Source organism: Phoca vitulina, unplaced genomic scaffold (genome assembly GCF_004348235.1).
Source record: "Phoca vitulina isolate PV1807 unplaced genomic scaffold, GSC_HSeal_1.0 scaffold24, whole genome shotgun sequence".
Taxonomy (NCBI): Eukaryota; Metazoa; Chordata; class Mammalia; order Carnivora; family Phocidae; genus Phoca; species Phoca vitulina.
In genome coordinates this window covers 20,306,836-20,333,840 of record NW_022589727.1, presented here as the reverse complement: position 1 = coordinate 20,333,840, position 27,005 = coordinate 20,306,836, and the positions used below count along the sequence as shown (strand labels likewise).

Sequence of the window (27,005 nt, the reverse complement as noted above, 5' to 3'; positions counted from 1 at the left end):
CTGGAGGGAATTCACCATTTCAGGTGATTGAGACGTTCATGATTCATCGGAAGAGGTCAAAATATCAATATTAGCAGGAGTTTGGAAGAAGTTGATTCCAAAGTTATGGATGACTTTGAAGGGTTTAAGACTTCAGGGGAGGAAGTCCCTACAGATGTGGTGGAAATAACAAGAGACCTAGAATTAGGAGCGGAGCCTGAAGATGGGACTGCATTGCTGCAAGCTCATGATAAAACTTTAACGGATGAGGAGTTGCTTCTTATGGATGAGCACAGGAAGTGGTTTCTTGAGATGGAATCTACTTCTGGTGAAGATGCTGTGAAGATTGTTGAAATGATAACGAAGGATTTAGAATATTACACGAACTTAGTTGGGAAAGAAGTGGCAGGGTTTGAGAGGATTGACTCTAATTTTGAAAGAAGTTCTGTGGGTAAAATGCTATCAAACAGTATCACATGCCACAGAGAAATCATTCATGAAAAGAAGAGTCCATTGATGTGGCAAACTTCATTGTTGTCTTATTTTAAGAGATTGCCACAGCCACCCCTGCCTTCAACAGCCACCACCCTGATCAGTCAGCAGCCGTCAACATCAAGACAAGACCCTCCACCAGCAAAAAGATTATGGTTGCTGTAAGTTCAGATGATGGTTAGTATTCTTAAGCTATAAAGTATCTTTTAATTAAGGTATGTACATTGCTTTTTTAGACATAATGCTATTGCACACTTAATCACATAACTTTTGAATGTATTGGGAAACCAAACAATTCATTTGACTCATTTTATTGACGACCTGCTGTATTGTAGTGGTCTGGAACCAAACCCTCAAATCTCCAAGGTATCCCTATGCATAAATAGAATCATTATGTTGTACACCTGTTAACTAATGCAATGCTACATGTCAATTACATCTCAATTTTTAAAAAAATCAAGTTGTACACCTTGAATATATACAATTTTTATTTGCAAAAACAAAAACAACAGAGTAGAATAAGACAACTTTAAAAAATCAAAATGCTCTGGGGGTTGAAAGGAGGGAGAAGTCCCACCCATCTGAGAGCACTAGGAAAAGCGACATGGAGAGAGCACGGCAGATGGCGTTGCAAGAGTGGAAGGACTGGGCGTGGGCACTTCTGGCAGCAAACAGCTTGGGCAGCACCACAGAGGAGGAAACACGGGGATTTTTCAGAGAACACTAAGGGGATGAAAAGAAACCTGGAAATATACAGATAGAGGCTTGCAGTGCCAGGCTGGCAAAGTTTACACTTACTACATAGACATTAACAATTTTTTCATAAGGGCATAGTATTATTAAAAATGCAGTTGAGCCTTGAACAACACAGGGGTCAGAAGCACCCACCCCTGTGCAGCTGAAAATTCGCATATAACTTTGACTCCCCCAAAACTTATCTACTAATAGCCTACTGTTGGCTGGAAGCCTTACCGATAACATAAACAGTCAATTAACATCTATTTTGTATATTATATAATTATACTGTATTCTTACAATAAAGTAAGCTAGAGAAAAGAAAGGTTAAGGAAATCATAAGGAAAAGAAAATACATTTACAGTACTGTACTGTAAAAAATCTACATATAGGCACAGCGACGGATGGTCCTGCAGATCTGTCTCTTGCTTCAACAGTGTTTGGACGGAACAGACCCAGGGATGCCCCTTCTTCCAGCCTCCAAACACCCTCCAATCTCTTTTCCAGTTGCAACCTCAGAACCATCTCAGCCATCCTCTGGCTTCAGGACTAGCCATCACCAGTTTTTGAGCTTAAGTCCTTATTGCCAATCAGCCATGAGTTCCCGGATTCATCAGAATGACCCCATCAAGGTGGAGGCCGCCCTCACCTGCCTGGCCAACATGTATCCGCAAGACTCCAATGCCTACCTCTCCCTGGGCTTCTGTTCCAACCTCAGCCATGTGGCTCTGGAGTGCCAAGTCTCTTGAAGATACAAGATCGGCCCGGCAGCCATTCACTCTTCGGGACATGTGGAAGCCCTCTCAAGATGAGTAGGGTAAACCCATGGTCCTGGAGAAGAATCTGAACCAGGGTCTTCTGGATCTGCCTGCTCTGGGTTCTGCCCACACAAACCCCCATCTCTGTGGCTTCCTGGAAAACCACTTCCTAGATGAGGAGGTGAAACTCATCGAGAAGTTGGGCGACTACCTGACTAACCTCTGCAGGCTGGCTGGCCCCCAAGGCTGAGCTGGGTGAGTATCTCTTCCAAAGGCTCACTTTCAAGCAAGATAACTAGGAGCCTCTGGAGCCCAATGGCCCATCTGCATCCCCCTGGGTGTCTGGGCTTCTGCCTGAGCCTCTCCCTGCAGCCACGAGGCAGCTTTTCAACCACCCTGGAGCCCTCCCCCAAGCCCTGCACCAAGTGAAAACAATAAAGCTTTTTGCACAAAAAAGCAAAAAATAAAAGCAAAAAAACCTCAAAAACCCCTTATGTAAGTTGGGCCCATGCAGTTCAAACTTGTTGTTCAAGAGTCAATTATATTATCAGAATATACATATTTTATTTTTATACTAACATGGTAAACGTACAACTTAATGAATTTTCACAAACTGAAAGCACCCGTAGAACCAGCACCCAAATGAAGAAATAGAACATTACCACTACCCCAGAAAACAGGCACTGCCCACCGAAGGGTAACACTCTTCTGGCCTCTTCCCCATAGGTTTGGTTTGCCCAGTTTTGAACTTGATATAAATGGAATCATGCAGTATGCACTCTTTTGTACGTAGCTTCTTTTGCTCAGCATTGCTTGTGAGATTCTTCTCTATTTTGCATGAGTCATAAAACATTCATATTGCTGTATATAGATTACACTGGGTGACCACCACAATTCACTTATCCATCCCATTCATTTATTTCAAACACTGCTGCTATATACATTCTAGCACATGCCTTTTAGTAGACCCAGGTAGGTATTTTTGTTGGGTGTATATGTGGGAATGAACGTATATGTTCAGCTCTAGGAGATACTGAGAGGCTGCCTTTTAAAGCAGTTCATTCATGATAGAGTTTAAGTCAAAGTGATTAAACATGGGGAGATCAGTCATCTGGCTTTTCTGATAATTCAGGTTCAAATTAACAAATACATAAATCGTGGTCCTAGCCAGAAATAGTAGGGGAGAAATGGTGAATTTTCTAGGATTTCTTTATTGGGGAAAAGAGAACAGTCCGAGATATCTTTGAGGCCCAAGAGGAAGAGTGATCTGTGGAGGGCAGAGGAGGTGGATTTTGAATGAGTTAAGGCTGAGGAGAGTGCACCAATGCAAACGCAAATTTGGAGTTTCTGCTGGGGCTTTATGATGTAGATTTGGAATATTTTGTCAAGAACAATGATTATAGAAGCAGCTGGTGTGGATAAAATGGTTGAGGAAGGTAAAGAAGAGAACTGCCAAGAGGGTGGTGGTCAAAGACTGATAGGTACAGGCCTTTGGATTTGGCCTCAGGAGTCTTTGGTGACCTTCCAGGGAGCAGAGCATTTGGCTGGCGAGAAGCAAGGATAGCAGCGAGAGGACAGGGAGAGCTGCAGGTGAGGGTCACTGGGAGGGTAGGACTTTGGGAGGAGGGAGATTTTTTTTGTTTTTTGTTGTTGTTGTTGTTTTGTTTTGTTTTGTAGGAGAAGGGACATTTTCCCAAAAGACATAATGATTCAGTATGATTTGTGATTCTTGGGACACCATGTTTCTTTCAAGTAACATCATTCAGAGCTTTGTAAAACACATTTTAAAGGGGGTCCCATTGACATCTATTACAAGGTTTATAATACTTAGAAAACTACAGTTACAGTTTAATGCAAACCTAACAAATTGGGTTAAGTATTCACATTTAATTCTTATTTTTAGTATATCTAGTTCTTAATCTATAAAGTCTTTATAGATTACTGAAAAAAATACTGACGCCAAAAAATACTGGCCTCCAGTACAGGCCATCTGTTTAATAACACACCCCATAACTTTGCTAAGAAAGAGAAATTAAAATGAGGACAGGTGGATGCGTCCTACCCAGTGAGTGAAAATGCTACATCAGGAAAAACAGCGGGCTTGGAGTAGGATTTTGTATTTTCCCAAAGAAGCAGGACAGGATGAGAAAGCCTTTCCACTCTCTCTGTACCGGTAATCCACATAAGGAGAGAAACCCAGATGAATGACTTTTTTTCATCCTGAAATGACTTACTTGACACAATTATCCAGAAGGAAGGGAGCAAACAAACAAACAAAAAAAGGCTTCCAAGCCTCCAAAATAGATGCCCCTAGCTGTACCCTCTAAGGCTCCACTGTTTACAGGACATACTGTGGTCCTCTAGCATATTTACTCTCGAGTAAGATCCTGTAAGAACAAGCAGGAATAACTGGTTGGGGGGGGGGCACAAAAAAATGAAAAGCTGCCAATTAAATAAATGCTTTATCTTCTGTCTTATGGACCTTATAAATCACACAGTTGCTTATCTGTTTTTCTGAGTTACTAAAACTCAGAAACAAAATTGCAAAACCTTCTTGTGTGCATTTTTGAGAGCACTAGCTTCATCCTGGCCCAATCTTATTTGTCTTACCCTTGCTTCTTCTTCCTCTGATTGCTTACTTTATTTTTAACTTATGTTTTAAGCTATTGTATTACCTTTATGAAGTGAGTTGGAGAGTGTTTAAAGAAAAATGTCAATACATAATACATAACAGATAAAAGTAAGACTAAAACACATAGGACACATGACAGCTAGGAGAAATGACTGGGAAAAATTAAAGTAGAAAAGAAGAAAGAAAACTTTAAAAAAAAAAAGCAGATGCATGAACTCAAAAAGCTTACTTAATATTCTGGGGGCTATTTACGTTTAAGGACAGCTTGTCACACATCTCAGGATCCTCTCAAGGAAATTTTGTGTCACATCCCAAAATATTCATGTCATAGTAATGACTGAGTCATCAAGAAGGAGGATAGGGGCGCCTGGGTGGCTCAGTCGTTAAGTGTCTGCCTTTGGCTCAGGTCATGGTCTCAGGGCCCTGGGATCCAGCTCCGCATCAGGCTCCCTGCTTGGCGGGAAGCCTGCTTCTCCCTCTCCCACTCTCCCTGCTTGTGTTCCCTCTCTCACTGTGTCTCTGTCTGTCAAATAAATAAAATCTTTAAAAAAAAAAAAAGGAGGATAAATACAGTGAATTCTGCTTATGAAGGCAGAAAAGTATAGATTCCATTTCTAAATAAATATTTTTTGTAAAAGAATAAGCTTTTCTGAATTACCATCATTAGATGATGTCAGAGAAGTTTTTTTGTAATAGAGTTTTTGAGTTTGTTGATCTCCAGAGAGTTCTATAGATAAGTATCAGTATAGAGAGCTGCTTTATGAGGGAAAAGTCTGACCAGTGACTGTACCAGCCTAAAAATGTTATTCCTCAGAAGATGCCTGAACAAAGCAAAGAGAAAACAAACCATCTGTGTAGTTACCATCTGCCTTAAGAAAGCACGTCAACATGGGGTGCTTGGGTGGCTCAGTCAGTTAAGCATCTAACTCTTGATTTCAGCTCAGGTCATGATTTCAGTGTTGTGAGATCGAGCCCCATGTCAGGCTCTGTGCTGGATGTGGAGTCTGCTTAAGATTCTCTCTCCCTCTGCCCCTCCTGCCCTCCCTCTCTAAAAAACAACAACAACAACAACAACAAATAAAACATGTCAACATTAACCACATATTAAAGTTCATTTGAAGGGAAAAGAAATTTTGGTTTTTGCCCCAGAGATAACTGTAGAGTTGATATCAGGTTATATAATGAAACAAAATTTTTTTTCAGCTTCATTGAGGTATAATTGACATTAAATTATAAGACATTTATTTTAATAGTTATTTTATGTATTTTTAATTGAAGTATAATTAACATACAGTGTTACGTTAGTTTCAGATGTACAACATCATGATTCAGCAATTCTATACATTACTCACTGTTCACCATGGTGTGTAGTCACCATCTGTTACCAAGCAACCTTATTACAAGATTATTGACTATATTCCCTATGCTGTACTTTTCATCTCTGTGACTTACTTATTTTGTAACTGGAACTTTGTACCGCTTAATCCCTTTTATCTACTTCCCCCACCCTTCCATCCCCCTCCCCTCTGGCAACCACCAGTTTGCTTGCTTACTTGATATATTTATTTTTGCTCTCTATATTTAACAGTCTGTTTTTTGTCTGTTTGTTTGTTCATTTATTTTGTTTTTTAAGATTCCACATGTGTGAAATCGTATGGCATTTGTCTTTCTCTGTGTGACTTATCTCACTTAGCCTTATACCCTCTAGTTCCATCTACGTTGTTGCAAATGGCAAAGCCTCATCATTTTTTTATGTTTTTTTAAGTTTTTATTTTCATTCCAGTTAGTTAACCTACAGTGTTATATTAGTTTCAGGTGTCCAATATAGTGATTTAACGCTTTCATACATCACCCTGTCCTCATCACCACTAGTGCCCTCCTTAATCCCCATCCCCTATTTCCCCCACCCCCCACTCCTGGCAACCACTATTCTACTTTCTGCTTCTATGAGTTTGACAATTTTCTTTTTTTTTAAGATTCCTCATATGAGTGAAACCATGCAGTATTTGTCTTTCTCTCTCTAACTAATTTCACTTAGCATAATGTCCTCAAGGTCCATCTACATTGTCACAAATGGCAGGATTTCCTTCTTTCTTGTGGCTGAATAATATTCCATTGTGTGGACATATACATATACATACTACATCTTCTTTATCTGTTCATCCTCTCCTCACTGGGTTTGGCTCTGTTTTGAATCAGGAGGACATGAGCTGCCAGGAGAAGCTGTATTTCGGCTTGAATGAATACAGTAAGTCTCTACAGTGGGGCATCACAAGCCCCCTTCTGAGATGTGATGAGACTTTTGAAAAAATGGTGAACACGCTCTTGGAAAGGTAAGTAAGGACCTTCAGCTTTTACTTTAGCTGTACTTGTGTGTCTAAAATAGCCAAAAGTCTCTTGTGTCACTGTCACAGGGAGTTCTGTGGAGCTCCAGCTGTGCAGATGACATGCAAAGGCAGAATAAGAATAGCCTCTCCTAAGATGACCTTTTACTCATAGAGGTTTTCTGTGATCATCCAAGACTAACAAAGGAAACTAGCGACCCAGAGTGGGACTTAGAACCACTTGCCATGCTCTGAATCATCTCCCAAGCATGCTTTACTGCTACCACCAGGGGATTAGATGGACAGAGGAATTTGCTGATTAAAGACCCTTTCTCTGAGGGGTGGCCTCCCCCACCGTATGCCCTACACTTCTTCTTTTTCTCTTTTCCCCTCTATCCACCACAGGCAAGTACCCTTAGATGACTCAGTAAAAACTGAACTTTACTATGAGAGATTTGGAGTGTAGACTGAAGAAAATTAGGAGTGATTAGATCACTGAAGTGAGTTCAGTTCCTTCCTAATGTGCCTCCTCCAGTGCCTGACCTTGGAAGATAAAGATCATATCTTTTCTGTCTCCTCTGCTTTCTTTTTATTCTCCAAGTTCTGGTCAAACTCCAGGAGAGTAAAGGGTTTTCCTGTTTTTTCTCTCTGATCTTGAAGCATAGACTCAAAGCATCACAGAGGCATTGGAATTTACGTAACCTGGTAGAGGGCCCTCCCTGCCCTCGGCTGCAATAGTCTGTCTGACCTTCCAGTGATGGGGGCAGGTGGACTCTTTTTGATGAGGCACATTCTAATTTTTAGTAGCTCTTGTTCTTCGAATTGGCTCCAATTAACCATGAGCCACCTACTTAACAATCTGTTCTATAACTTTGCTAAGAAAAAAGAAAGAGAAATAAAAATGAGGATGGGTGGCTGTATCCTACCAGTGAGTTATTATGCTGCACCAACAAAAGGAGAAGCCTCAGAGTAGGATTTTATATTTTTGCAGCTGTTGGATTTAAGGAGACTTAACGGACACTGTGACATTAATCCTTCCACAGCACATGTGATCTTAACGTTTCCAAAACCGTCCCATGAGTCTCCCTTTTAAGTGTTTCCCACCCACCTGCTGCATCCACCAGCTTGGAACGTCCCCTCCCTTCTGGTCGCATCATTCAGAGTCAATCCTGTTAACTTCTCTTACAACTTTGGTAATACTTACAATACAACAAACAATTACAGTTCAGTGCAAACAGAACAGGTTGTGAAGACTGTTGCCTTCTAAATTCATACTTCTTTAAGAGTGTGAGATCTAAATGCCTGTAGATCAAAGTTACCATGTGTTCTAACTTTGGCTTACCTACCTGACCCATCCATTAACGCTTTAAACAAGGATCTTGTGTGCTCACTTCTTCCAGCCCAGTCACTCAAGCTAGTTATAGCTGTGATTTACTGAGCGTTTGAAGAACCTGGCCCAGGATTGAGTGAACTGAAGGATTTCTTCACTCTTCCCCAACCTACTAAATCCTTGCAATGCAAGGAGACATTATCAGAGAACTGAGTGAGTCCAGACCCAGCTCTGTCCCTGACCAGTTGCATGATCTTGGGCAAGTAGCCAGGTTTCTCTCAGCCACTTAACTCACTCTCCTTCTGGTAGGAGCGGGAGTGGTCAAAACCAGGGCATCCACAGTCCTTTCCAACTCTGAAGTACTTCAAAACCATGCTATTCATTTGATGACCCTAACTGGTATTTGACCCTGGGCTTCTCTGTGCAAGGCTGGCAGACCACTTGTTTTACTTTAAATAGAATTATAAAGTGGAACAAAGGCGAACCACCCCATGGCCTACCCAGCTGCTAGGCGGCTGCCTGTGCTACCAGCTGACAACCAGAAAGAAAGTTCACAGGCTCATCCTCATTTTGCCAGCACCTCTTTTCTTGACCAGCACCTCCTTGTGCCTGCAAAGGGGTCCTCTTTGCCCATTTGTACTCACTTTGCCAGCAGGCCTGGCTTTCTGAGGAGTAACTCATAAATAATTCATAAACAAATTTTCTGCCTGCTCTGTAGCTGTAAAAAGTGCCAATTTGAACAAAGTGATCCTCTTACTTGGCAGTCCAGGCAGGGTGGGGGTGGAGTACCAATGGGTGTTGGGATGAGGCAAGGACACCCCTATTTGCCAGGCTCCCTTGACTAAGCAGGGCTCGGGTGTTAGGAGGCTACACCACTAGGGGGTGCTATTTCTCCAGTCAGCTCCAAGTTTTCTCTGGCACCAAGGCACATTTTATGGGAAGATACAGTTGCTATCTGTGGGGCTACCATCAAATTAGTAATTATTAGTAATAATAATTATTATTTTTCTGTCTGATACTTTGCAAACACGATACTAATGTCTCAATTTTCTTTACTGTAGTTTTAAATATCAGAGAAATAAGCTGACAACACCACCATTCTAACTCAGTGCCACCAATAAGAGGTTAGGATCCAGGGATGATCCATTATGACTCTGTCAACAAATAACCTGACTAGATCAGTGCTTCTCAGAAGTTACTGTGCATACAAATCACCTGGGGGTCTTGTCAGGCTGTGAGTTCTGATTCAGGTATCTGGGGTGGGGGAATTTGGCATTTCTAACAGGCTCCCAAGTGGTGCTGCTCCTGGACCACAGACCACACTCAGAGAAGCTAGGGTCACTAGACCATCCCTAAACCTCTTTAACTTGCTGTACGTATCCCAACAGTTTCTGACTCACAGGCGTTGAAGGCTCCACTTTTCCTTCTAGCGATGTGGGCTCCAAGGTCATACTAGGGCTCCAGCCCACCACTGATCGGTAACCCCTTCCCACCATGCTGGGTCTGCATTCCTCCCACAGAGACCTTACTGTGCCAGCTGGTCCTGCTGCCCAAGTTCTAGCTCCCTGTGTTCTGTTGAAGGTACCCCAGGCTGCACAGCATGGTCGTCCGCTGCTACCTTCTCATCCAGCAGTACTCAGAGGCTCTGATGGCTCTCACCACCATGGCGTCCCTCCGAGACCACAGCACACCGGAAACGCTCAGCATTATGGATGACCTCATCAGCTCCCCAGGAAAGACGAGAAGTGGGAGGGGACACATGCTCATTATCAGGGTGCCCTCCGTGCAGTTGGCAATGTTAGCCAAGGAGCGGCTGCAGGAGGTGCGCGACAAGCTGGGGCTGCAGTACCGCTTTGAGATCATCCTCGGGAACCCCGCCTCTGAACTCAGTGTCGCAACGCACTTTGTGGCGCGATTAAAGGTTAGCAATGGTTGGACAGCTCTCCTTTGAAATATCATTTGTTTCTGTTTTCTAGGAACCCCACCTAGGTGGCTCGGAGGCCTGAGTTTAGTAGAGTTTTGCACATGTGTTGATTTGATCTTCGTGACAGTGTTAAGGCTAAACCAAGGGACATGTACACTTCCCTAATTGGAGCCGGTTTATTAAGATTCTGTTGAGCCCCCTTTTTAGCATGTGCGTGCAGTTGGTCTTCCATGCCTTCCAACTGCAGGTGCAAAAATGAGATGACCCAATTTGACCCCATGTTTATTGACCTTGTTCAAGATGCATCTAGCCCACGGCCATCTGTTTTCTCAGAAAGAAAGGTAAGTTGTTCTCTCAGACCTCTGTGGGTTCGCCTTTAAGTGACATCAATTCACTAATTCTTTTCTGTCTACCTAGCCTGTCAGCTCAGGTCTAGAGTCAGTAGGTAAAGTATTCTGTTTTATCTTTAGAACTCATATAGAGCTATTCCTCACCCTCTTGCATGTGGATTCTTCAACGCTTTGTTGTTTCATTGAACTCGCTTTGACGCCCAGCTCTGAGGCTTGCTGGTCTGACTTCTCCAAGCCTACTGCAGAGGGATTAGTGCATGAGCACGGGTCAACCCCCTCGCATGGCCAGTGGGACTGCTTCTCCTTAACCCCTCCTGGTAGGCATGGAGGGGACAGGCAGAATTCCTAAATCAACTCACCTAACTCCCTACTTTATGCCCTGCTCAGGTTTTTCTGGGGACTTTTATAATCTAATGTGTCCTAGCCATTAGGAAGCATATAATAAAATAACTGCATATATATATGTATGATACCAAGCTAAGTAGTGGATGTCTGAGCTAGACCAGCATGGTATCTGTACCCTGCACACTAAATACTGAGCTAAATTGGGTTAAGAAAAATCTAGTTTGGGACGCCTGGGTGGCTCAGTTAAGTGTCTGCCTTCAGCTCAGGTCATGATCCTGGGGTCCTGGGATCGAGTCCCACATTGGGCTCCTTGCTCAGCGGGGAGCCTGCTTCTCCCTCTCCCTCTGCCTGCCTGCCGCTCCCCCTGCTCGTGCTCGCTCTCTCTGTCTCTGACAAATAAATAAATAAAATCTTTTTTAAAGATTTTTTTTTAATTTTTATTTATTTGACAGAGAGACAGAGAGAAGGAACACAAGCAGAGGGAGAGGGAGAGGGAGAAGCAGGCTTCCCATGAAGCAGGGAGCCCGATGCAGGACTCGATCCCAGGACGCTGAGATCATGACCTGAGCCGAAGGCAGACGCCCAATGACTGAGCCACCCAGGCGCCCCAATAAAATCTTTTTTAAAAAAAGAAAAGAAAAATCTATTTTGGCACAGATTTTATGAAAAGAAAGCACATAGTCTTGGGCAATTCTCATTTTCACCCTGGGTTGCAGTTTCCCACCTGCAAAATGAGAGAGTTGGACTGTATGATCTCAGCTCTAATTTGAGGATGTTATTCACTGTTCATAAAGCATTTTGCAAACATAAACCTTTTTATTGTATTCTACTAGCTTAACCTAAATGGGATAATCCCAAAATGCAAACAAAATACATTAGATTGATAAGCAACTGGAACAAATAAATCTGTCTAAAAATAGAAACCCTATATTTAGTGGAAGTTGAAACATTTATATTTCATATGTAGATATAATGTTCACAATTTTAAATTATAGTTATAGACCACATAACTGCGAGATTTCTAGGATGAATAACAAATGAGAGTCCTGAAACTCTTCTTACAGTATAATTCATTGAGACGTATGTCTTGAGACAATTTGAATGATACTAATGATTGAAGAATCTGGAAAGGCAAATAATCTGCAGGAGATGGTTGAAGAGGATGTGAGGCTGCAGAATCTTCTCTGGGTCTCCATGACACTGATCAAGTGTAGCTACCTATAGTTGAGGTCATTCGTTGAGAGTCTTCAAAAATGCCAATCACTAAGTCAGTATAAATCAGCTGGTCCTAAATAATTCACCCCTCTGGGCCATAGGTTGAAAACCACAATCAAGACTTGAGGTTCTTTCTTTTTTAACTTTTTCTTAAGTAATCTCTACACCCCGAGTGGGGCTTGAACCCACAACCCCAAGATCAAGAGTCCTAACTGGCTGCTAGCACATCAGAATCACCTTCAGGGCCTTTAGACAGCAGTGGTTCTGTGAGCCCTGAGAACGTGCCATACATGAAGGGGGGCCCAAGTAATTCTCAGAACAGTTATATCTCAATTTGTATGAGTAGCTGCCAGACACTGGCCACAAAAAGAGATTTCCATATTGTCAAAACCACTGGATCACATCAGTCCATCCCGTTTATACTCTCTCTTTGTGTGGAAGTAAAAATACGAAATCCCATTGAAATGGTCACATCCTAAGCAAGACTGCCACTTGCCAGGTGGTTTCTGCTTCACATGTTTTCTTTCTCTTTCTTTTTCTTTCTTTCTTTCTCTTTCTTTTTCTTTCTTTCTTTCTTTCTTTTTCTTTCTTTCTTTTTCTTTCTTTCTTCCTTCCTTCCTTCCTTTCTTTTTAAGATTTACTTAGAGAGAGAGAGAGAACGGGAGCAAGGCGAGGGGCAGAAGGGGAGGGAGAGAGAGAATCCTCAAGCAGACTCCTTGCTGAGTGCTGAATTTGACCCGGGGCTTGATCCCACAACCCTGAGATCATGAGCTGAGCCAAAATCAAGACTCAAACACCTAACCAACTGAGCCACCCAGGCACCCCTTCATGTTTATCTCTAAGTTACCAACCTCCCTTACCACTATCAGGATGGCATGGGTGGGTAGATGTGCCTTTTATCTGTAGTCTTGGGTAACATCCTCTGCCTCTGCTTCCATTGGATGGCCTTATTTTCCCTCTAATTATCCTGATATGTGTTGTGATTGACTTACAAGTGATGACAAGCATTCTGGAAGGATACCAGGCTTAAATCTAAATAAATCAGTTCCTCCAGAAGGCCTGTGAAGTTTCATCAAATTTCCTTGGCCATGAGCCCCATATTGTCCTTGAACTCAGTGCCCACCCCGTCTTTTGTGTTGTTTTATATGCTCTGCAGTGAAATCATCCTGAGGGCATGGTCAGTCCATTGAAGAACTGTGGCCATCATTCATCAGAATGGAAAAGCATGTTGTAGTGGTTTGGCTAGCTCTGATTGGTCAAGAGTAAAAGCAAGATTTCTTTAATAATCTTTTAAAAATAAATATTTTTGGGGGTGCCTGGGTGGCTCAGTCATTAAACAGCTGCCTTCGGCTCAGGTCATGATCCCAGGGTCCTGGGATCGAGCCCCACATCGGGCTCCCTGCTCGGCAGGAAGCCTGCTTCTCCCTCTCCCACTCCCCCTGCTTGTATTCCCTCTCTCGCGCTCTCTCTCTCTCTCTGTGTCAAATAAATAAATAAAATCTTTTAAAAAAATAAAAAATAAAAAATAAAAAGTAAAAATAAATCTTTTTGTACAGTAAAACATAATATCCCTTATACCATCATTATAACGACCTCATTATTTGTGGAACCATGATCAATGGATGGTTTCTGGGAGATAAAATCCATTCAGGGAGAACCTCAGTGTCAGGGACATCATGAGTCCAATGCAAAATTATATAAGTAAAATGATTCCTGTTCCCAGAATTGTTTACTCTAAATCAAAGTGTTATTATATTCACTTTGACATGACAATGTATGGAAAACTGAATTTTTGTAGGTACCTTTCTTCTAATATTTAAACAAATATTTTTGATAGATTTTTTTTTTCTAAAGTAGGCTCCACACCCAGCGTGGTGCCCAATGCAGGGCTTGAACTCACGACCCTGAGATCAAGACCTGAGCGGAAATCAAGAGTCAGATGTTTAACCCAATGAGCCACCCTGGATAGATTGATTTTCTAAGACAAAAAAAAAGTCTCTCAAATTTGTAAACAGCTAAACAGATCCATTGATTTCCCTTTGGTATACAAATATATGATTAAAAAAAAAAAAAAACCTGGGCAATAAGGTTAGAGTGCTTCCCATTTTACAAATTATATACATTTTATTCGAATAATTGTGGGCATATTTATTTCTAAAGGCTGTTTTATCTAGACACCAACAAATCATTAATCAAACCCTATGACATTATTTCTTGCCTATTAGATTTCTTTATCCCATTTTGTGTTTAGCAAAAGAAGTACCTGTCTATTTTAAAATAAAGCGTATGTATTACTTAACACCTCTTACTCTTTGTTCCCTAAAGCATTATCAGAAACATCAGTTTATTTCCTAGAGTAACTCCTGCTGCGAAGCTGTTATGAGCATAGTTAGATGCTAGACGCTTTATAAAAACCACCTTATCTACTTAAGACATAGTCTATTTTCTTTCTGCTCTAAAATCTATAAGATCTTTTCACTTTTGAACATCTTTCAAGTTGGTGGGATTTTTTTTTCTTCGCACTGATTGGCCGTTCCATTTATTAAAGATATACATACACGTGTATATATGTGTTAATCTATATCGTAAGTTGATGCTTCATAGGTTATTTGTGAAACCATAAGCTAATTGCTTTACTCTTCTAAGTAAGGTACAGGGTTGTTTTGTTTTTTTTTGTTTTTTATTGGTCCAGATTTGGTTATATTTTTCACCTTCTTGAGAGAGACTTTTGAGAGCCCCAAGCCAATTATTACTTGTCACTTATTTTGAAAGTCAATATAGAAAGAAAGAGGGGAAATAGCCATCAAGGGTAACTAACTTCATGATTTTCTTGGTGAAAATGTCTGTCTTCATGGAGTCTTGTTGAGATGCTTTTATTAGTCATTCATAACTGAAACTGTCTTTTTCAGTCAGTCCGTCCTGAGAGTCTGTCCATTACATGAAGAAAGTGTATTTGAGAGCCTTGAGTCAGGTAGTTTAACCAGGGTTGTTCACCTCGTATGCTGCTTTGGCCTGCGTGCCTACTGCATCATGTACACCAAGGTCTCCCGTTTTATCCTATTGAGATAAGACTGAAGGCCACATTCCTCTAGAGTGCTTTGTTACGCTTTTTAGTAGCAATTTAGTACACACACACACACACACACACACACACACTGGAAGTCATTTGGAAGCACAAAGGCATCTAAAATCTGGACCTAGAAACCTTTTAAGAAGTGGAAACTTAAATAAGGGGTTTTAATTTTATCATGTGGGTCCCTTTCTACAGACCTGGAGAGGAAGTGAACTGGAAGAGTGGACCCCTCGGACATACCAGGATTTAGAAGGTCTTCCTTGTATTGTGATATTAACTGGCAAAGACCCTCTTGGAGAAACCTTTCCCAGGTACGATGTGAGCGGTCAGTTCCCATTCTCCATTAGTTGCCCAGCTAAGCTGATGGCTCAAGCTTGGCTGACACTTAGCCGTTTCGTTCACTGGGCAAGGAGGAAGAGAATCGCTTTCCTCCGAGAGAAAAGACACACACCCTTCCTTGACCCTTTGTTTGACTTTCCAGAGACTGCCTAGCATTTGGGCAAATGGAAGGTAGCCACCGTGAGAAGTTCTCCGCATCAAAGCAGGGCCGCCAGAGAGGCAGGGAGGGAAAGCATCTGCCCCAAACTGGGATTTCGTTACTTGGATGAAGTGTCTCTTCATCTGCCGTTCCCACGCCCGTTAGGGGTCCGGGGCCTGGGGACCCGAAGGCGGCAATGACGGCACGAGCCGCAGGCTTCCTGGGCGTCAGGCATCGGCGCGGACGCCTTCCCGGCGCCATCCGCGCGTTCCGGACAAGCCCATGAGCCGGGCACTGCTGTTCTGGTCTGTCCTTGGGGAGGAGGAAGTGGCCACATGGACTCACCCAAAACATCATGACTTACGTGCAGGTCTTTGAAGTACTGTGACCTCCGGCTCATCGACTCAAGCTATTTAACGCGCACAGCCTTGGAGCAGGAGGTGGGGCTGGCGTGCTGCTATGTCTCCAAAGAGGTCATCCGGGGCCCCGCGGTTGCCCTGGACCTTAGCGGGAAGGAGCAGGAGAGAGCCTCCGCCAGTGAGAACGATGCCGAGGAGCTGCTGGTCGACCTGGAGAGGCCACAGAGCAACGGCAGTGCTGTCACCGGAACCTCGGGTCAGTGCTTGCTTGCTGTCTGCGGGGGCGGCGGGGGGGGGGGCATTTACTCACACCCCTCAGGCACGTCAGAGGAGCCTTCGGTGGCTCGGGCATCCGGTCCAGACCTCGGGTCCCCAGGAGAGACACTTGGAAAACATAACTGTTGAACAGCCACAGAATACTTCTCGGGGTAAACATTTAATGAAGCGCTTGGTAATAAGCTAAGTATAATAAATAAATTTTACCAACCGCAGCCTGCACCATTTTCCCAAGTCTTTTCCACCCTTAATCACCTCATGGATATTATACATCTGAGATTTGCACAGAAGCCTTCTTTTCCGTCTAGATCCGAAAGCTGTTAAGTTTGTGCTCATTGGCTTAGTACCTGGCACGGTGTTTACTTGTTTGAATGAATGCATGAATGAGTGAATGAATGACTTTGATAAGCAGTTAAGGGCAAGTGTTTGTAGACCGAAGGCTCCGCTGGGCCACTGGCTGTGCCGAGCCGCCGTGCAGCCTGCCCCCCTCGCTCCCGGCGCGGCACTGAATGGCCTCTGGCAGTGCCCAGCACGAGCCGTCTTTTGATAAATTATATTACGGCAAATGCAGCACTGTTTCCATTTTTTTTCTCATTAGGAAAGTAATAAAACTCAACATAGGAAGCTTGGAGCATGTAACAAAGGATAGAGAAGAGGTTAAAAATTAAAACCCCAGGGTGCCCGGCTGGCTCAGTCAGTAGATCATGAGACTCTTGATCTTGGGGTTGTGAGTTCAAGCCCCACATTGGGGGTGGAGATTACTTTTAAAAATAAATAAAGAGGGGGCACCTGGGTGGCTCAGTTGGTTAAGCATCTGCCTTCGGCTCAGGCCATGATCCCGGGGTCCTGGGACGGAGCCCCGAGTTGGGCTCCCTGCTCAGCGGGAAGCCTGCTTCTCCCTCTGCCCCTCCCCCCTCGTGTTCTCTCGCTTTCTTTCTCAATAAATAAAATCTTTAAAATAAATGAATAAATAAATAAAAATGAAAACCCCACGACCAGAGAAGACCACTATGAACATTCTTTCCCACGTCTCCCCTCTTCCATCATCATAACACATACGTGCAGACACACAGACGATTTCAGGTCGCAAGCAGCCCTCGTGAGTCTGTTCATCCTGGCAGCTGCTGCTGGATGGCTGTGGGAATCGAAGAGGCGGTCATCTATGGGGCTTTCTGTGTTGATAGGGACCCTCCGCCTGGAAGAGCACGAGGACTGTTCTACTGGGTGTGCCCAGCTGCTTGCCTCAGCCAGGGGTCCAGGCTGTACCTTCCTCCAACCCCAGCACTCCAGGCTCCCCAGTGGTTTCCCTGAGCCCAGTTCAGAATAAAGGCAAGAGGTTTGGGGGCTAGTAAAGAGTAACAGAAGGGAAGGGGGACCATCACATTTAGAAGTTTCTGGATACCAGCATCAGCAAGGGAGAGGTGAGGGGATGTTTACCTCCTTCCTGGGGCTCTTTAGTCAGACCCTCCCCTTTCCCTGCACTTCCAGAGCTGCCCCGCAAGGCTCACATAGTCTTGTCCTTGCTCCGATTAACTGGCACAAAGGTCATGGCTTGCCTTCTGCTGCTCAGTTTCCCTCCCTCCGGGGACAACCTGGCCTGCCTGTGCTCCCACCACTGAGCACACATCCCTCAGCCCTGGGCTGACTCTGAGGGTCCTTGGGGAAGCTCACTGCCCAAAGTGTGCAGGCTCTAAAGGCCAGGGCTGTGAGGGGAAAAGCAGGCTCTCATGCAAGATGGAAGGACACAAAAGTCAGATGAGCAAGTGGAGTGACTTAGTTGCAGCAACCTCCAGTTCCTGGCTGCCCCTCTGGGACCTCCTGAGGTTGGGATTTGACCTGCATGCCTTCGAGCATCAATGTGAGCTCAGAGAGGGCCTTCCGTCCTGAACGTATGAGCTTTTGGTTTGTCCACAAATGAAAGAGTGGCTGACCCATCAGAGGGGAAAACGTATTTGAAGTGAATTGGCCAAATGCACAGGGATCTCTGGATGAAAGCAAGACCTCACTGAGTGTAGATTGTGCCTTACATCCTCTTTCACATGGAGACCTTCCCCACGCTGGTTTAGGCATCCATGGAAGTGGCTACCGCCCGGGCCACTTCTCCACAACCAGAAGTGTGAGACCCTTGGACCCCAGGAGGTGGCAAGTGCCCCGGAGCAGAACTTGAACGTGGAGCCTGTATTGGTCAGGGTCCTGGAATGAATCAGGTGGCATATTCAAATGAGGTCACCGAGGATATTTTAATAACATTACACCATTTACAAAGATGGGGGTAGGATTTAGAAAAGGAGCTCGAGGTATAGTTACCCCCGGGGGCGCCCTGAGCACCCTGGGCCCAAGGAAGCCAGCAGAGGAAGCAGCGTCTGGGACTGGAGAGGCCCACAGCCCTCACGGAGAAAGGCGGTCTAGCCTGGCCGGCATGCAGGGAGGGAGCCGGGCAGTAAACAGCAGAGCCCTGCTGATGGGTACGTCCGTCCTCTTCCAGGCTCCATCATGGAGAACGGGGTGAGCTCTTCCAGCACGGCCGACAAGTCCCAGAAACTGTCCCTGACCCCCAGCTTCCAGAGCCCGGCCAACAGCGTGGGGCTGGATGAAGGGGTCTCCACGGGCACAGCGGGAGCTGGGGAGACCCTGAAGCAGGAGTGCGACTCCCTGGGCCCCCAGATGGCCAGCAGCACCACCTCCAAGCCGTCGTCGTCGTCGTCGTCGTTGTTCTCGGGCCCCCGGGCCCTCCCGTGGCCCGGGCAGCCGCCCCAGGGCTGCAGGGGCCTGCACGCCGCCCTGCCCCCGATCGTGATCTTATCGAAGGCGGCCTACAGCCTGCTGGGCTCGCAGCGGGGAGGCAAGCCGCCCGCGTCCTCCTCGCTGCTGCCGCACGCCGACGTGGCCTGGGTGAGCTCCCTGCGGCCGCTGCTGCACAAGGACATGAGCAGCGAGGAGCAGTCCCTCTACTACCGGCAGTGGACCTCGGCTCGGCAGCACCACGCCGACTTCAGCAACCAGCCGGACCACGCCTCGGGCGCCCGCACCTGCCACCCCCGGCGGCTGCTGCTGACCGGCCCCCCTCAGGTAGGCCCCGCCGTCCCCAAGAAGGAAGGCAGCGGGGGAGCCGCGCGAGGCGGGGTGGGGGGTGACCCAGAGGGATGAGGTCCTCGCTCGGGCCTCTTAGGGGCAGGAGAGATCCAAGAGCCCAGGTGTGAAATCTCGTCTCTCTTCTCCTTTCCTCTCTTCCCCTCCCCCCACCCCAATTAAAAATACTTCCATCAGGTGGGAAAGACCGGCTCCTATTTACAGTTCCTTAGGATCCTCTTCCGCATGCTCATCAGGCTCCTGGAGGTGGATGTGTATGATGAGGGAGAGATCAACGCGGGTGAGTTGCGGGGGCCGCGGGCCGAGATACAAGACACTGACGCCAAGTCCCCTTGCGGGCTTTCCGGTGCCGAATGTGCAGGGTTATCGGGAGGCCAAGAGCGCCCTGCTAGCAAACGGTTGTGAGGACACTGGCCACTTTTTAGCTCTTTAAGTTGGGGTGGAGTCTTCCACTTCCGGCCTCCCCTTCTTAACGTCCACCGGGAGGCCGGGGGCAGAGAGGCATTTTATAAAGCTCTCGTAGGTGGATTAATTGCTTATATGGGTGTAAAATTCACTTGCGGCGTTCTGCTCAGGGTCCAGGGCATGTCCGATATTCGCTGGTTACTTCTGCTTTAACAGCAGGCTCTGAGCGCAGGTATATGGATTACTCCAATTAAAACTTTGTGCAGAACCAAAACCTAGTGCCATAAACAAACCCCTTCACGTTTGCAGTAAGATGCAGGAGCTAGTGCTTGACAGGGCTGTGGGGGCTGGTTTTCAAAAAGATTATCTCCCATCCTCTTCCTCCTGTATCCCCCTTCTCAGCCCTTCCCCATCAGCTGCCACCTGAGGCTTCCACGGACGGGTAGCCTGGCCAGCAGAGCCAGAAAGTGAGCGTGAGCAGGATCAGCCAGCATTCGCTCTGTAGCTAAGGACAGTGTGGCCTCCAAACTGTGGCTTCACGTCTTGGAGCAGTGGCCTGTACTGGAAGGTGGGTGGAGGGGGCATGGGCAGTAGAAGTAATCAGGTAGAATTCCAAGCCCCTCAAAGATGAGTCTGGAAAAGGGAAAGGCCTTGGCATCTTCTGTCAGATGGGCCCTCAGATCTCACCCCACTTGCTTGTCCTAAATAGTTGGACTTGTTCTGTGACAAGCCCAAGGGACTAGTTCAGTCCAGAGCAAGACTAGGCAAAATCAGCCATATTTAATCATTGTATTATCACTTTCGGCCCTATTTCCACTCCTTCATGATTGCAGACACACACACAATCCCATCTTCCCACCTGCCTCTCCTTGTTTGTGTCCCCACCTGAGCTGCACCAGACCCCCAGGCCCACCACAGAGGGGACCCAGAGCTCCAAGTTGGCCTCGAAACACTCAGGGCCGCCTGGAGGGGGCTGGGACCAAGAGGGCAAAGGCAGAACCAGACGGAGGAGGAAAGAGGGACCTGTCATCTCACCAACCTTCCCACAAATCACCTGGGCTCCACAAGACAACGACACCTTTAATTTTCTCCTCAGATCCGGCTACACTGCTCTTGGGCTTTAATCTGTGTGATGAGCTGTGAGAGAATCTACCACAGCTGGTGTGACCGGCAAACCGGGCCTTTGTAGTGAGAAGTGCCGTTAGCTTGGCTTTATTCCTTCTACCTCATTTTAGTGCAGGTGAATGCGATGGTGCTCTGGAGAGGCACGACGGTATTAAAAAACAAAACAAAACTAGAATAAGCTTTGGGTTTTATTTATTTTTTAAAGATTTATTTATTTATTTATTTGACAGAGAGAGAGAGAGAGTGACAGCAAGAGAGGTAACACAAGCAGGGGGAGTGGGAGAGGGAGAAGCAGGCTTCCCACCGAGCAGGGAGCCTGATGTGGGACTGGATCCCAGGACCCTGAGATCATGACCTGAGCCGAAGGCAGACGCTTAATGACTGAGCCACCCAGGTGCCCCAAACATAAATGATATTGTGTTAAAAAAATAACTGTACTTGTAGTCTTTAGGTTTTTATTTTTTAAGGTTTTCTCTTTCTCCCTTTGAAAGTTATCTTAAGCTTTTGGATCTTATGAATTTTATCAATAGTAACAATAAATATCCTCTATTGGTTACACCCCTTCGCCTTCCATGTCTGAGCACTTCCAGCACACCGTCTGGAATTCTTACAATAACGGGGCTCCCTGCGAACTGAGGGCGGCGGCTGTCGCTGTGCAGTAGTGGGGAGCAGTCTGCGTTCAAGCCCGGGGCTAGTAGCTCTGAAACTTGACGGCATACTGGAGCCACCTAAGCAGCTTTAATTGCCGTGACAGGTGTCTGGGGACTAAGGGAGATTGTGGGGGTGGTGACCTAAGTACAGGGATTTCTTTTACAAGCTCCCGGGTGATTCTCCTATGCAGCAGACACTGGGAATCTTGCTCAGTGCATCCCTAAAATCTCTTAGGCGGTCCATATCTTAAAACCCCACAACGAAAACCGTGAGAATTTAGATCAACTAAAATTAAACAAGCTTTTCAGACAATTTGGGGAGCTGGGGTGGGAGACTAGTTGATCTCCTGGAAGTGGTTGTTGGTGGACCAGATCTGTAGAGGTTCATGCTGGGGCCAGTGAGGGCATGAGTCCCTCCCGGCATGGGCCTGAAGGGATCATTCTGGGCCCATCTGCCCTGGGACATGGGAGATCATTTTTCAGAAATGCCTTTGTCCACCCATCTGGGAGTCATGTTTCCTAAAACCTCTCGTCCCTGACCCTTGGGAGGTAGGCTGGGAGGCTGGTCAGTCTGGCTGCTCTGCGCACTTTCTTTCTTGTCCTAGATCACAGTGAAAGCCGTGAAGTCAGCCAGTCGGAGGGCGAGCCCTGGCCTGACATCGAGAGCTTCCGTAAAATGCCCTTTGACGTCAGTGTGCACGATCCCAAGTACAGCTTGATGAGCCTGGTATATACAGAGAAGCTGGCAGGGGTCAAACAAGGTCAGTGCCAGCAGAGCTAGGCGGACCCCTCTGCAGGTCAAGGGGCACCTAAACCAAGGCAGGAGGCCTGGGGCAGTTTAATCGTTGAGAGCAGTTTAAAGGAATTCTCCTGCTTTTCCCTTCTCTTACACATGTATTGATCACCTTTTACTTTTCATACCTGACTCTCTGGGAATAAATTATAGAATCCTTGAAAGAGGCCTTTCAGGGAATGGGGGACTTTCTTCCCAGGGCTCCATGCACATCATGGCAAGGTTTTTTTTGCCCCTTGATATGCAGAAGCAATAAAGGATGCCAAAACCGAGGAGCCCAGGAAGCGAGGAACCGTGTCCATGATGCTGACCAAGTATGCGGCCTACAACACCTTCCACCACTGCGAGCAATGCCACCAGTACATGGACTTCACTTCTGCCTCCCAGGTGTGGCCCCCTTGTCCTTGCCTGTTGCCCAACATGGATCTTGTGTGTCAGGACTGAAAAAGAAGGCTCCCAGTTTCGGGCCCTAGACAGATGACACCTGATTTACGAGATGGAGCTACACATTTGTGAGCAGAATGTGGGAAGCAATTAATTACTTTGAGCTCATTAGGATTATGGGCAGTGGGAGGAGAAGGGAAAGAAAGAAACTTGAGTTTTAGCCTCTGAAGTCACTTTATCGAAATGGTTGCATGTGTCGTGTTTAGGTTGGCTGTTATCTGTGATCCTGAAAAAATGAGATAGTATGGTATATTTGGTGAAAGGGCCTTCTTCCCACGTTGGGTTGTTGACAAAAATGGTGCTCTTATCTAACAAGTCCATGGGGTGCCCTTTGAGCTGTGAAGTCTGCTGATCGGCACGGACCGAGTCATATTCTTACTCCAGTGTGGGGTGGTCTTGATCACTAGGCATACGGAGGGGTCAATATTTACCTTTTATTTAGAGAGAAGTGAGAGGTAGAAACACAGAAGGTGAGCCAATACCCCATAGTCTTTGGCTTCTTTTTGGCCAGAGCATCTGTAAACACAAAAGGTGGGGAAGGCAGCAAATGACAGTAGTCCAGAGCCCATGTGGGGGATAAGTTCTATGTTGCTTTCTCCCACTTTACCTTCTTGATTTTTATGACTTGGTTCTGAACGCCTAGAACAACTCTTCCTTCCTGTAGGACATGCTGACGGGACTTCCCCCAAACTTGCTTCCGCTCTGGAAGACCAGGTCTTCACCCTTTTCCCACAAGGTGCTAGAAGGGATATACTGGAAAACTGGATTGGTCATTCTGCTCTTCTAATACAAGTTATCTTTTATGCCCCATTTGTTTTCTTGGTGTTCTTGAAAACTTTTGGTGGGCTAGTTTGTAATCCACTCACAATGCTTTACAGAATATAGAAGATTCAAGTCTCCGGTCTATAAATCATAAGCTTTTAGAAAACTTATTAAAAATCCTGTTTATATAGTTAGTTTCTATGATTGTAGTATTCACTAAGTAGTATATTCCCACACTTGTGAAGCAAAATGAACTAGAATTTAAGGGAAGAATTATAATACTATTTTCCTATGAAACATAGTATTTAGGTTAAAACTTTTGGGAAATTTACCTGATTTCTACTAGCTGCTGCGGAAAATTGATGCTACCCTTTCATGAAGCCCCATACTGTGTTGTAAAGCACCTAAAGACCTTTATGTAATTATTCACTGAGCTGGGTTACTGAGAGAGCATGTGAACTTTATTATTTTTTTAAAGATGTATTTATTTATTTTCAGAGGAGGAAGGGGCAACGGGAGAGGGTGAGACAGAATCCCAAGCAGACTCTGTGCTGAGCGCAGAGCCCCCAGTGGAGCTCGATCCCACAACCCTGAGATCACGACCTGAGCCAAAACCAAGAGTCGGATATTTAACCGACTGAGCCACCCAGGCGCCCCGAGCATTTGAACTTCGTAGCAAAAATTAGTTTTTATTTTTTAAGCTCCACGCCCAACATGGGACTTGAACCCCTGGCCCCCGAAATCGAGAGTCACGTCCTCTACCAACTGAGCCAGCCAGGTGCCCCAACTTTCTGGCAGTTTAAAAAATAAATTAGATTTATATTTGCCTTCAATTAGTCAAATGGTCCTTTCCTGGAAGCCAGAGTTCTAGGCTAAGTGACTGTTCAAACTTCTTCAGCTTCTACTGTAGCTAGGAAAGATGGGGCCACAGACGCATTTTAATGTTGGCCCTAATGTTTTACTTAGCAAAATGATATTCATTTAGCTTGATCCACATAGATGGAAGTGATTTTCCCCCTATAACTGGGCACCTTTGAAAATGTTCAGAGAGCAGGGCATCCCACAGGGATATTAAACCTCTGCATAAGGCCGAGCGGTAGTGGCTCTAAGAACATGAGGAATTCAAAGACAGTGCCAAGCAACAGAAACTTCTCCATCCTCGGAGAGGCTGTGTAGAGGCAAGATGCTTGGCTCTCATGTCAGTGGTAGCAACTAAAAGATGAAGCGTTTGCCTTTCCAACTCTTCCGATGTTGCAGGCACAGCCAGATCTGGTGGCCTCTAGAAGTTCAGGTTAGTTTGCCTCTCTTAAAAACAACTCTCTTAACGAGTGGTCTAGAAGTTTGCAAACCATGAGCTTACATCCCTTTCCTCTCTTCTTTACAAACACAGATGTCCGACTCCACCCTTCACGCATTCACGTTCTCTTCCTCTATGCTGGGAGAAGAGGTGCAGCTCTATTTCATCATTCCCAAATCCAAAGAGAGTTATTTTGTCTTCAGCAAGCAGGGCAAACACCTGGAGAGTATGCGGCTGCCCCTGGTTTCTGACAAGGTGGGTGACAGTGTCTGGATGCGAACATTGATTTCAGACAGACAGGCCCGACATACTAGATTGGGTTCTCCAAACTTCCTAAATCTAAGGGTTTTAATTTCCCTTTTTGGTCTCTGGTTCTTTTTTCTTTTCTTTTTTTTTTTTTTGTTTTCCCTTTCAGCAGAATTTGAATGCAGTCAAGAGCCCTATTTTCACTCCTTCCAGTGGTCGCCATGAGCATGGACTCCTAAACCTCTTTCACGCCATGGAGGGCATCAGCCACCTGCATCTTCTGGTGGTCAAAGAATACGAGATGCCGCTGTACCGCAAGTACTGGCCCAACCACATCATGCTGGTGCTCCCTGGGATGTTCAATAACGCAGGCGTGGGTAAGGGGCCCCTGGGACGTGAAGGGCTGAAAGGTCAAGTGAGCTCCATTCCCCGGACATGGTTCCCCTGCCTCACCAAAGAGTCCTGTCCTCCTGACCAAAGGACTTTTGATTCTTCTTTGAGTTTTCCTTTCCCTTTATCTGCAGTTGTGCAGAATTTTTAACTTCCGAAGGCTAGTGACTAAAGAAGTCACTGGTAGATTGAGCACCCTGGGAAGGGTTTTGGATTCTTCCCAACCTCAGCTGCTGATGTTCCGGGGCTGGGCCTGCTGCTGCAGGAATGGAACAGTGAGGAGGAGGGGAGGTAGTAGTTCACTGTGGTCGGGAGGGATCTGGAGGTGTCCCCGAGTCATTGCTAATCATTTTAAAGGCACGTGGCAAGTTCTAAGAGGGGTTCTGTACAACAGGAAATTGGAAGCATCATTACTGCCTATGGCAGTCATCTTAAAAGCATCTGGAGGAAGTCCTTCCCGCTTTCCCCCAGAGTTTAAGAGCAATGGGCTGAGTCATCAAAGGGGCACATGGTTATCTGAGCGTGTGACAGAGCTGTGGGAAGCAGGAGACCTCCAATTGGATTCAGAGCTGTGTCTGGTCACTTCCTGCATCATAGGTCTTAACCATTTCCCCATCCGCTCCTATGGGTTTCTGACTCTATGCAGTCTCTGAAGGGCTGAAGATGAACAGCTGCTAATTGACATGTTAGAGGGAAGTAGGAACATCCAGCCCAGAAACAGAGCGAATGCAGATGAGACCTGAGTAGTTTCTCTAAATCTACATCCTTCTCTCCAGGGTCTCATCTTCCCTCATCTCCAACCCAACACAGCAACCCACCCCCAGTCTCTCCCTCTGCTGATCTGTCAATCTCTCTCCCTTCCTAAGTCTCTTCTCTTCTTGTTCTCCCTTCCATTCCTTTTCATGTCCTTAAACCTTAGCTTTAATATGGGATTAAAATATTTTCAAAAACTAGTTTTGAATAGGATTTTATTTTCCATGTTTGTAACTTTATATCAAGTGGATTAAGGGTTTTACATATTTCTGATTCTGTCCTCTCCAAAACCACATATCACCAAACTAACTCAAATATTTCTACATGTGAATATGATCCTCAAATTACCTTCTGTGCCTTACCGATGTTTAGGTGAATTTCCTCATCCCAGATCTGACTGAATTTGCTTAGTGCCAGTTTTGCCATTTTTGCAACAATTTGAGGAGAAACTAACATATATGCAAATGAAATACATACAAATTATTTTTAATTTATTTGGAAAAAAACAGAGCATAAAATTTACCATCTTAGTCATTTTTAAGGGTTCAGTTCAGTAGCAATCAGTATATTCACATTGTTTTGCAACTAATCTCCAGAACTCTCTTCATCTTGCAAAACTGAAACTCCATACCACTGAAAATTAACTCCTTATTTCCCCCTCTCCCTGACAACTACCATTCTACTTTATCTCTGTGAATGACTACTTTAGGTACCTCATTTAAGCTTGATCATACAATATTTGTTCTTTTGTGTCTGGCTTATTTCACTCAGCAAAACGTT

The 27,005-nt window shown here is 45.3% G+C and overlaps 1 protein-coding gene across 8 annotated transcripts in view; it reads left to right on the top strand.

Moving 5' to 3' along the window:
- The window catches only part of GREB1L (GREB1 like retinoic acid receptor coactivator), a 268,425-nt gene that overhangs the window by 224,531 nt on the left and 16,889 nt on the right, over positions 1 to 27,005 (top strand). For 7 of the 8 annotated variants that reach the window (XM_032421407.1, XM_032421404.1, XM_032421406.1 and 4 more), the window contains 10 exons: positions 6,796 to 6,929; positions 9,832 to 10,171; positions 15,353 to 15,468; positions 16,006 to 16,250; positions 18,756 to 19,339; positions 19,538 to 19,640; positions 22,146 to 22,301; positions 22,581 to 22,720; positions 24,930 to 25,091; positions 25,252 to 25,459. In XM_032421407.1, the coding sequence (XP_032277298.1) occupies positions 6,796 to 6,929; positions 9,832 to 10,171; positions 15,353 to 15,468; positions 16,006 to 16,250; positions 18,756 to 19,339; positions 19,538 to 19,640; positions 22,146 to 22,301; positions 22,581 to 22,720; positions 24,930 to 25,091; positions 25,252 to 25,459 (2,188 nt within the window). The remainder of the gene's footprint in view (positions 1 to 6,795; positions 6,930 to 9,831; positions 10,172 to 15,352; positions 15,469 to 16,005; positions 16,251 to 18,755; positions 19,340 to 19,537; positions 19,641 to 22,145; positions 22,302 to 22,580; positions 22,721 to 24,929; positions 25,092 to 25,251; positions 25,460 to 27,005) is intronic. The other variant, XM_032421408.1, reaches the window with a different exon arrangement.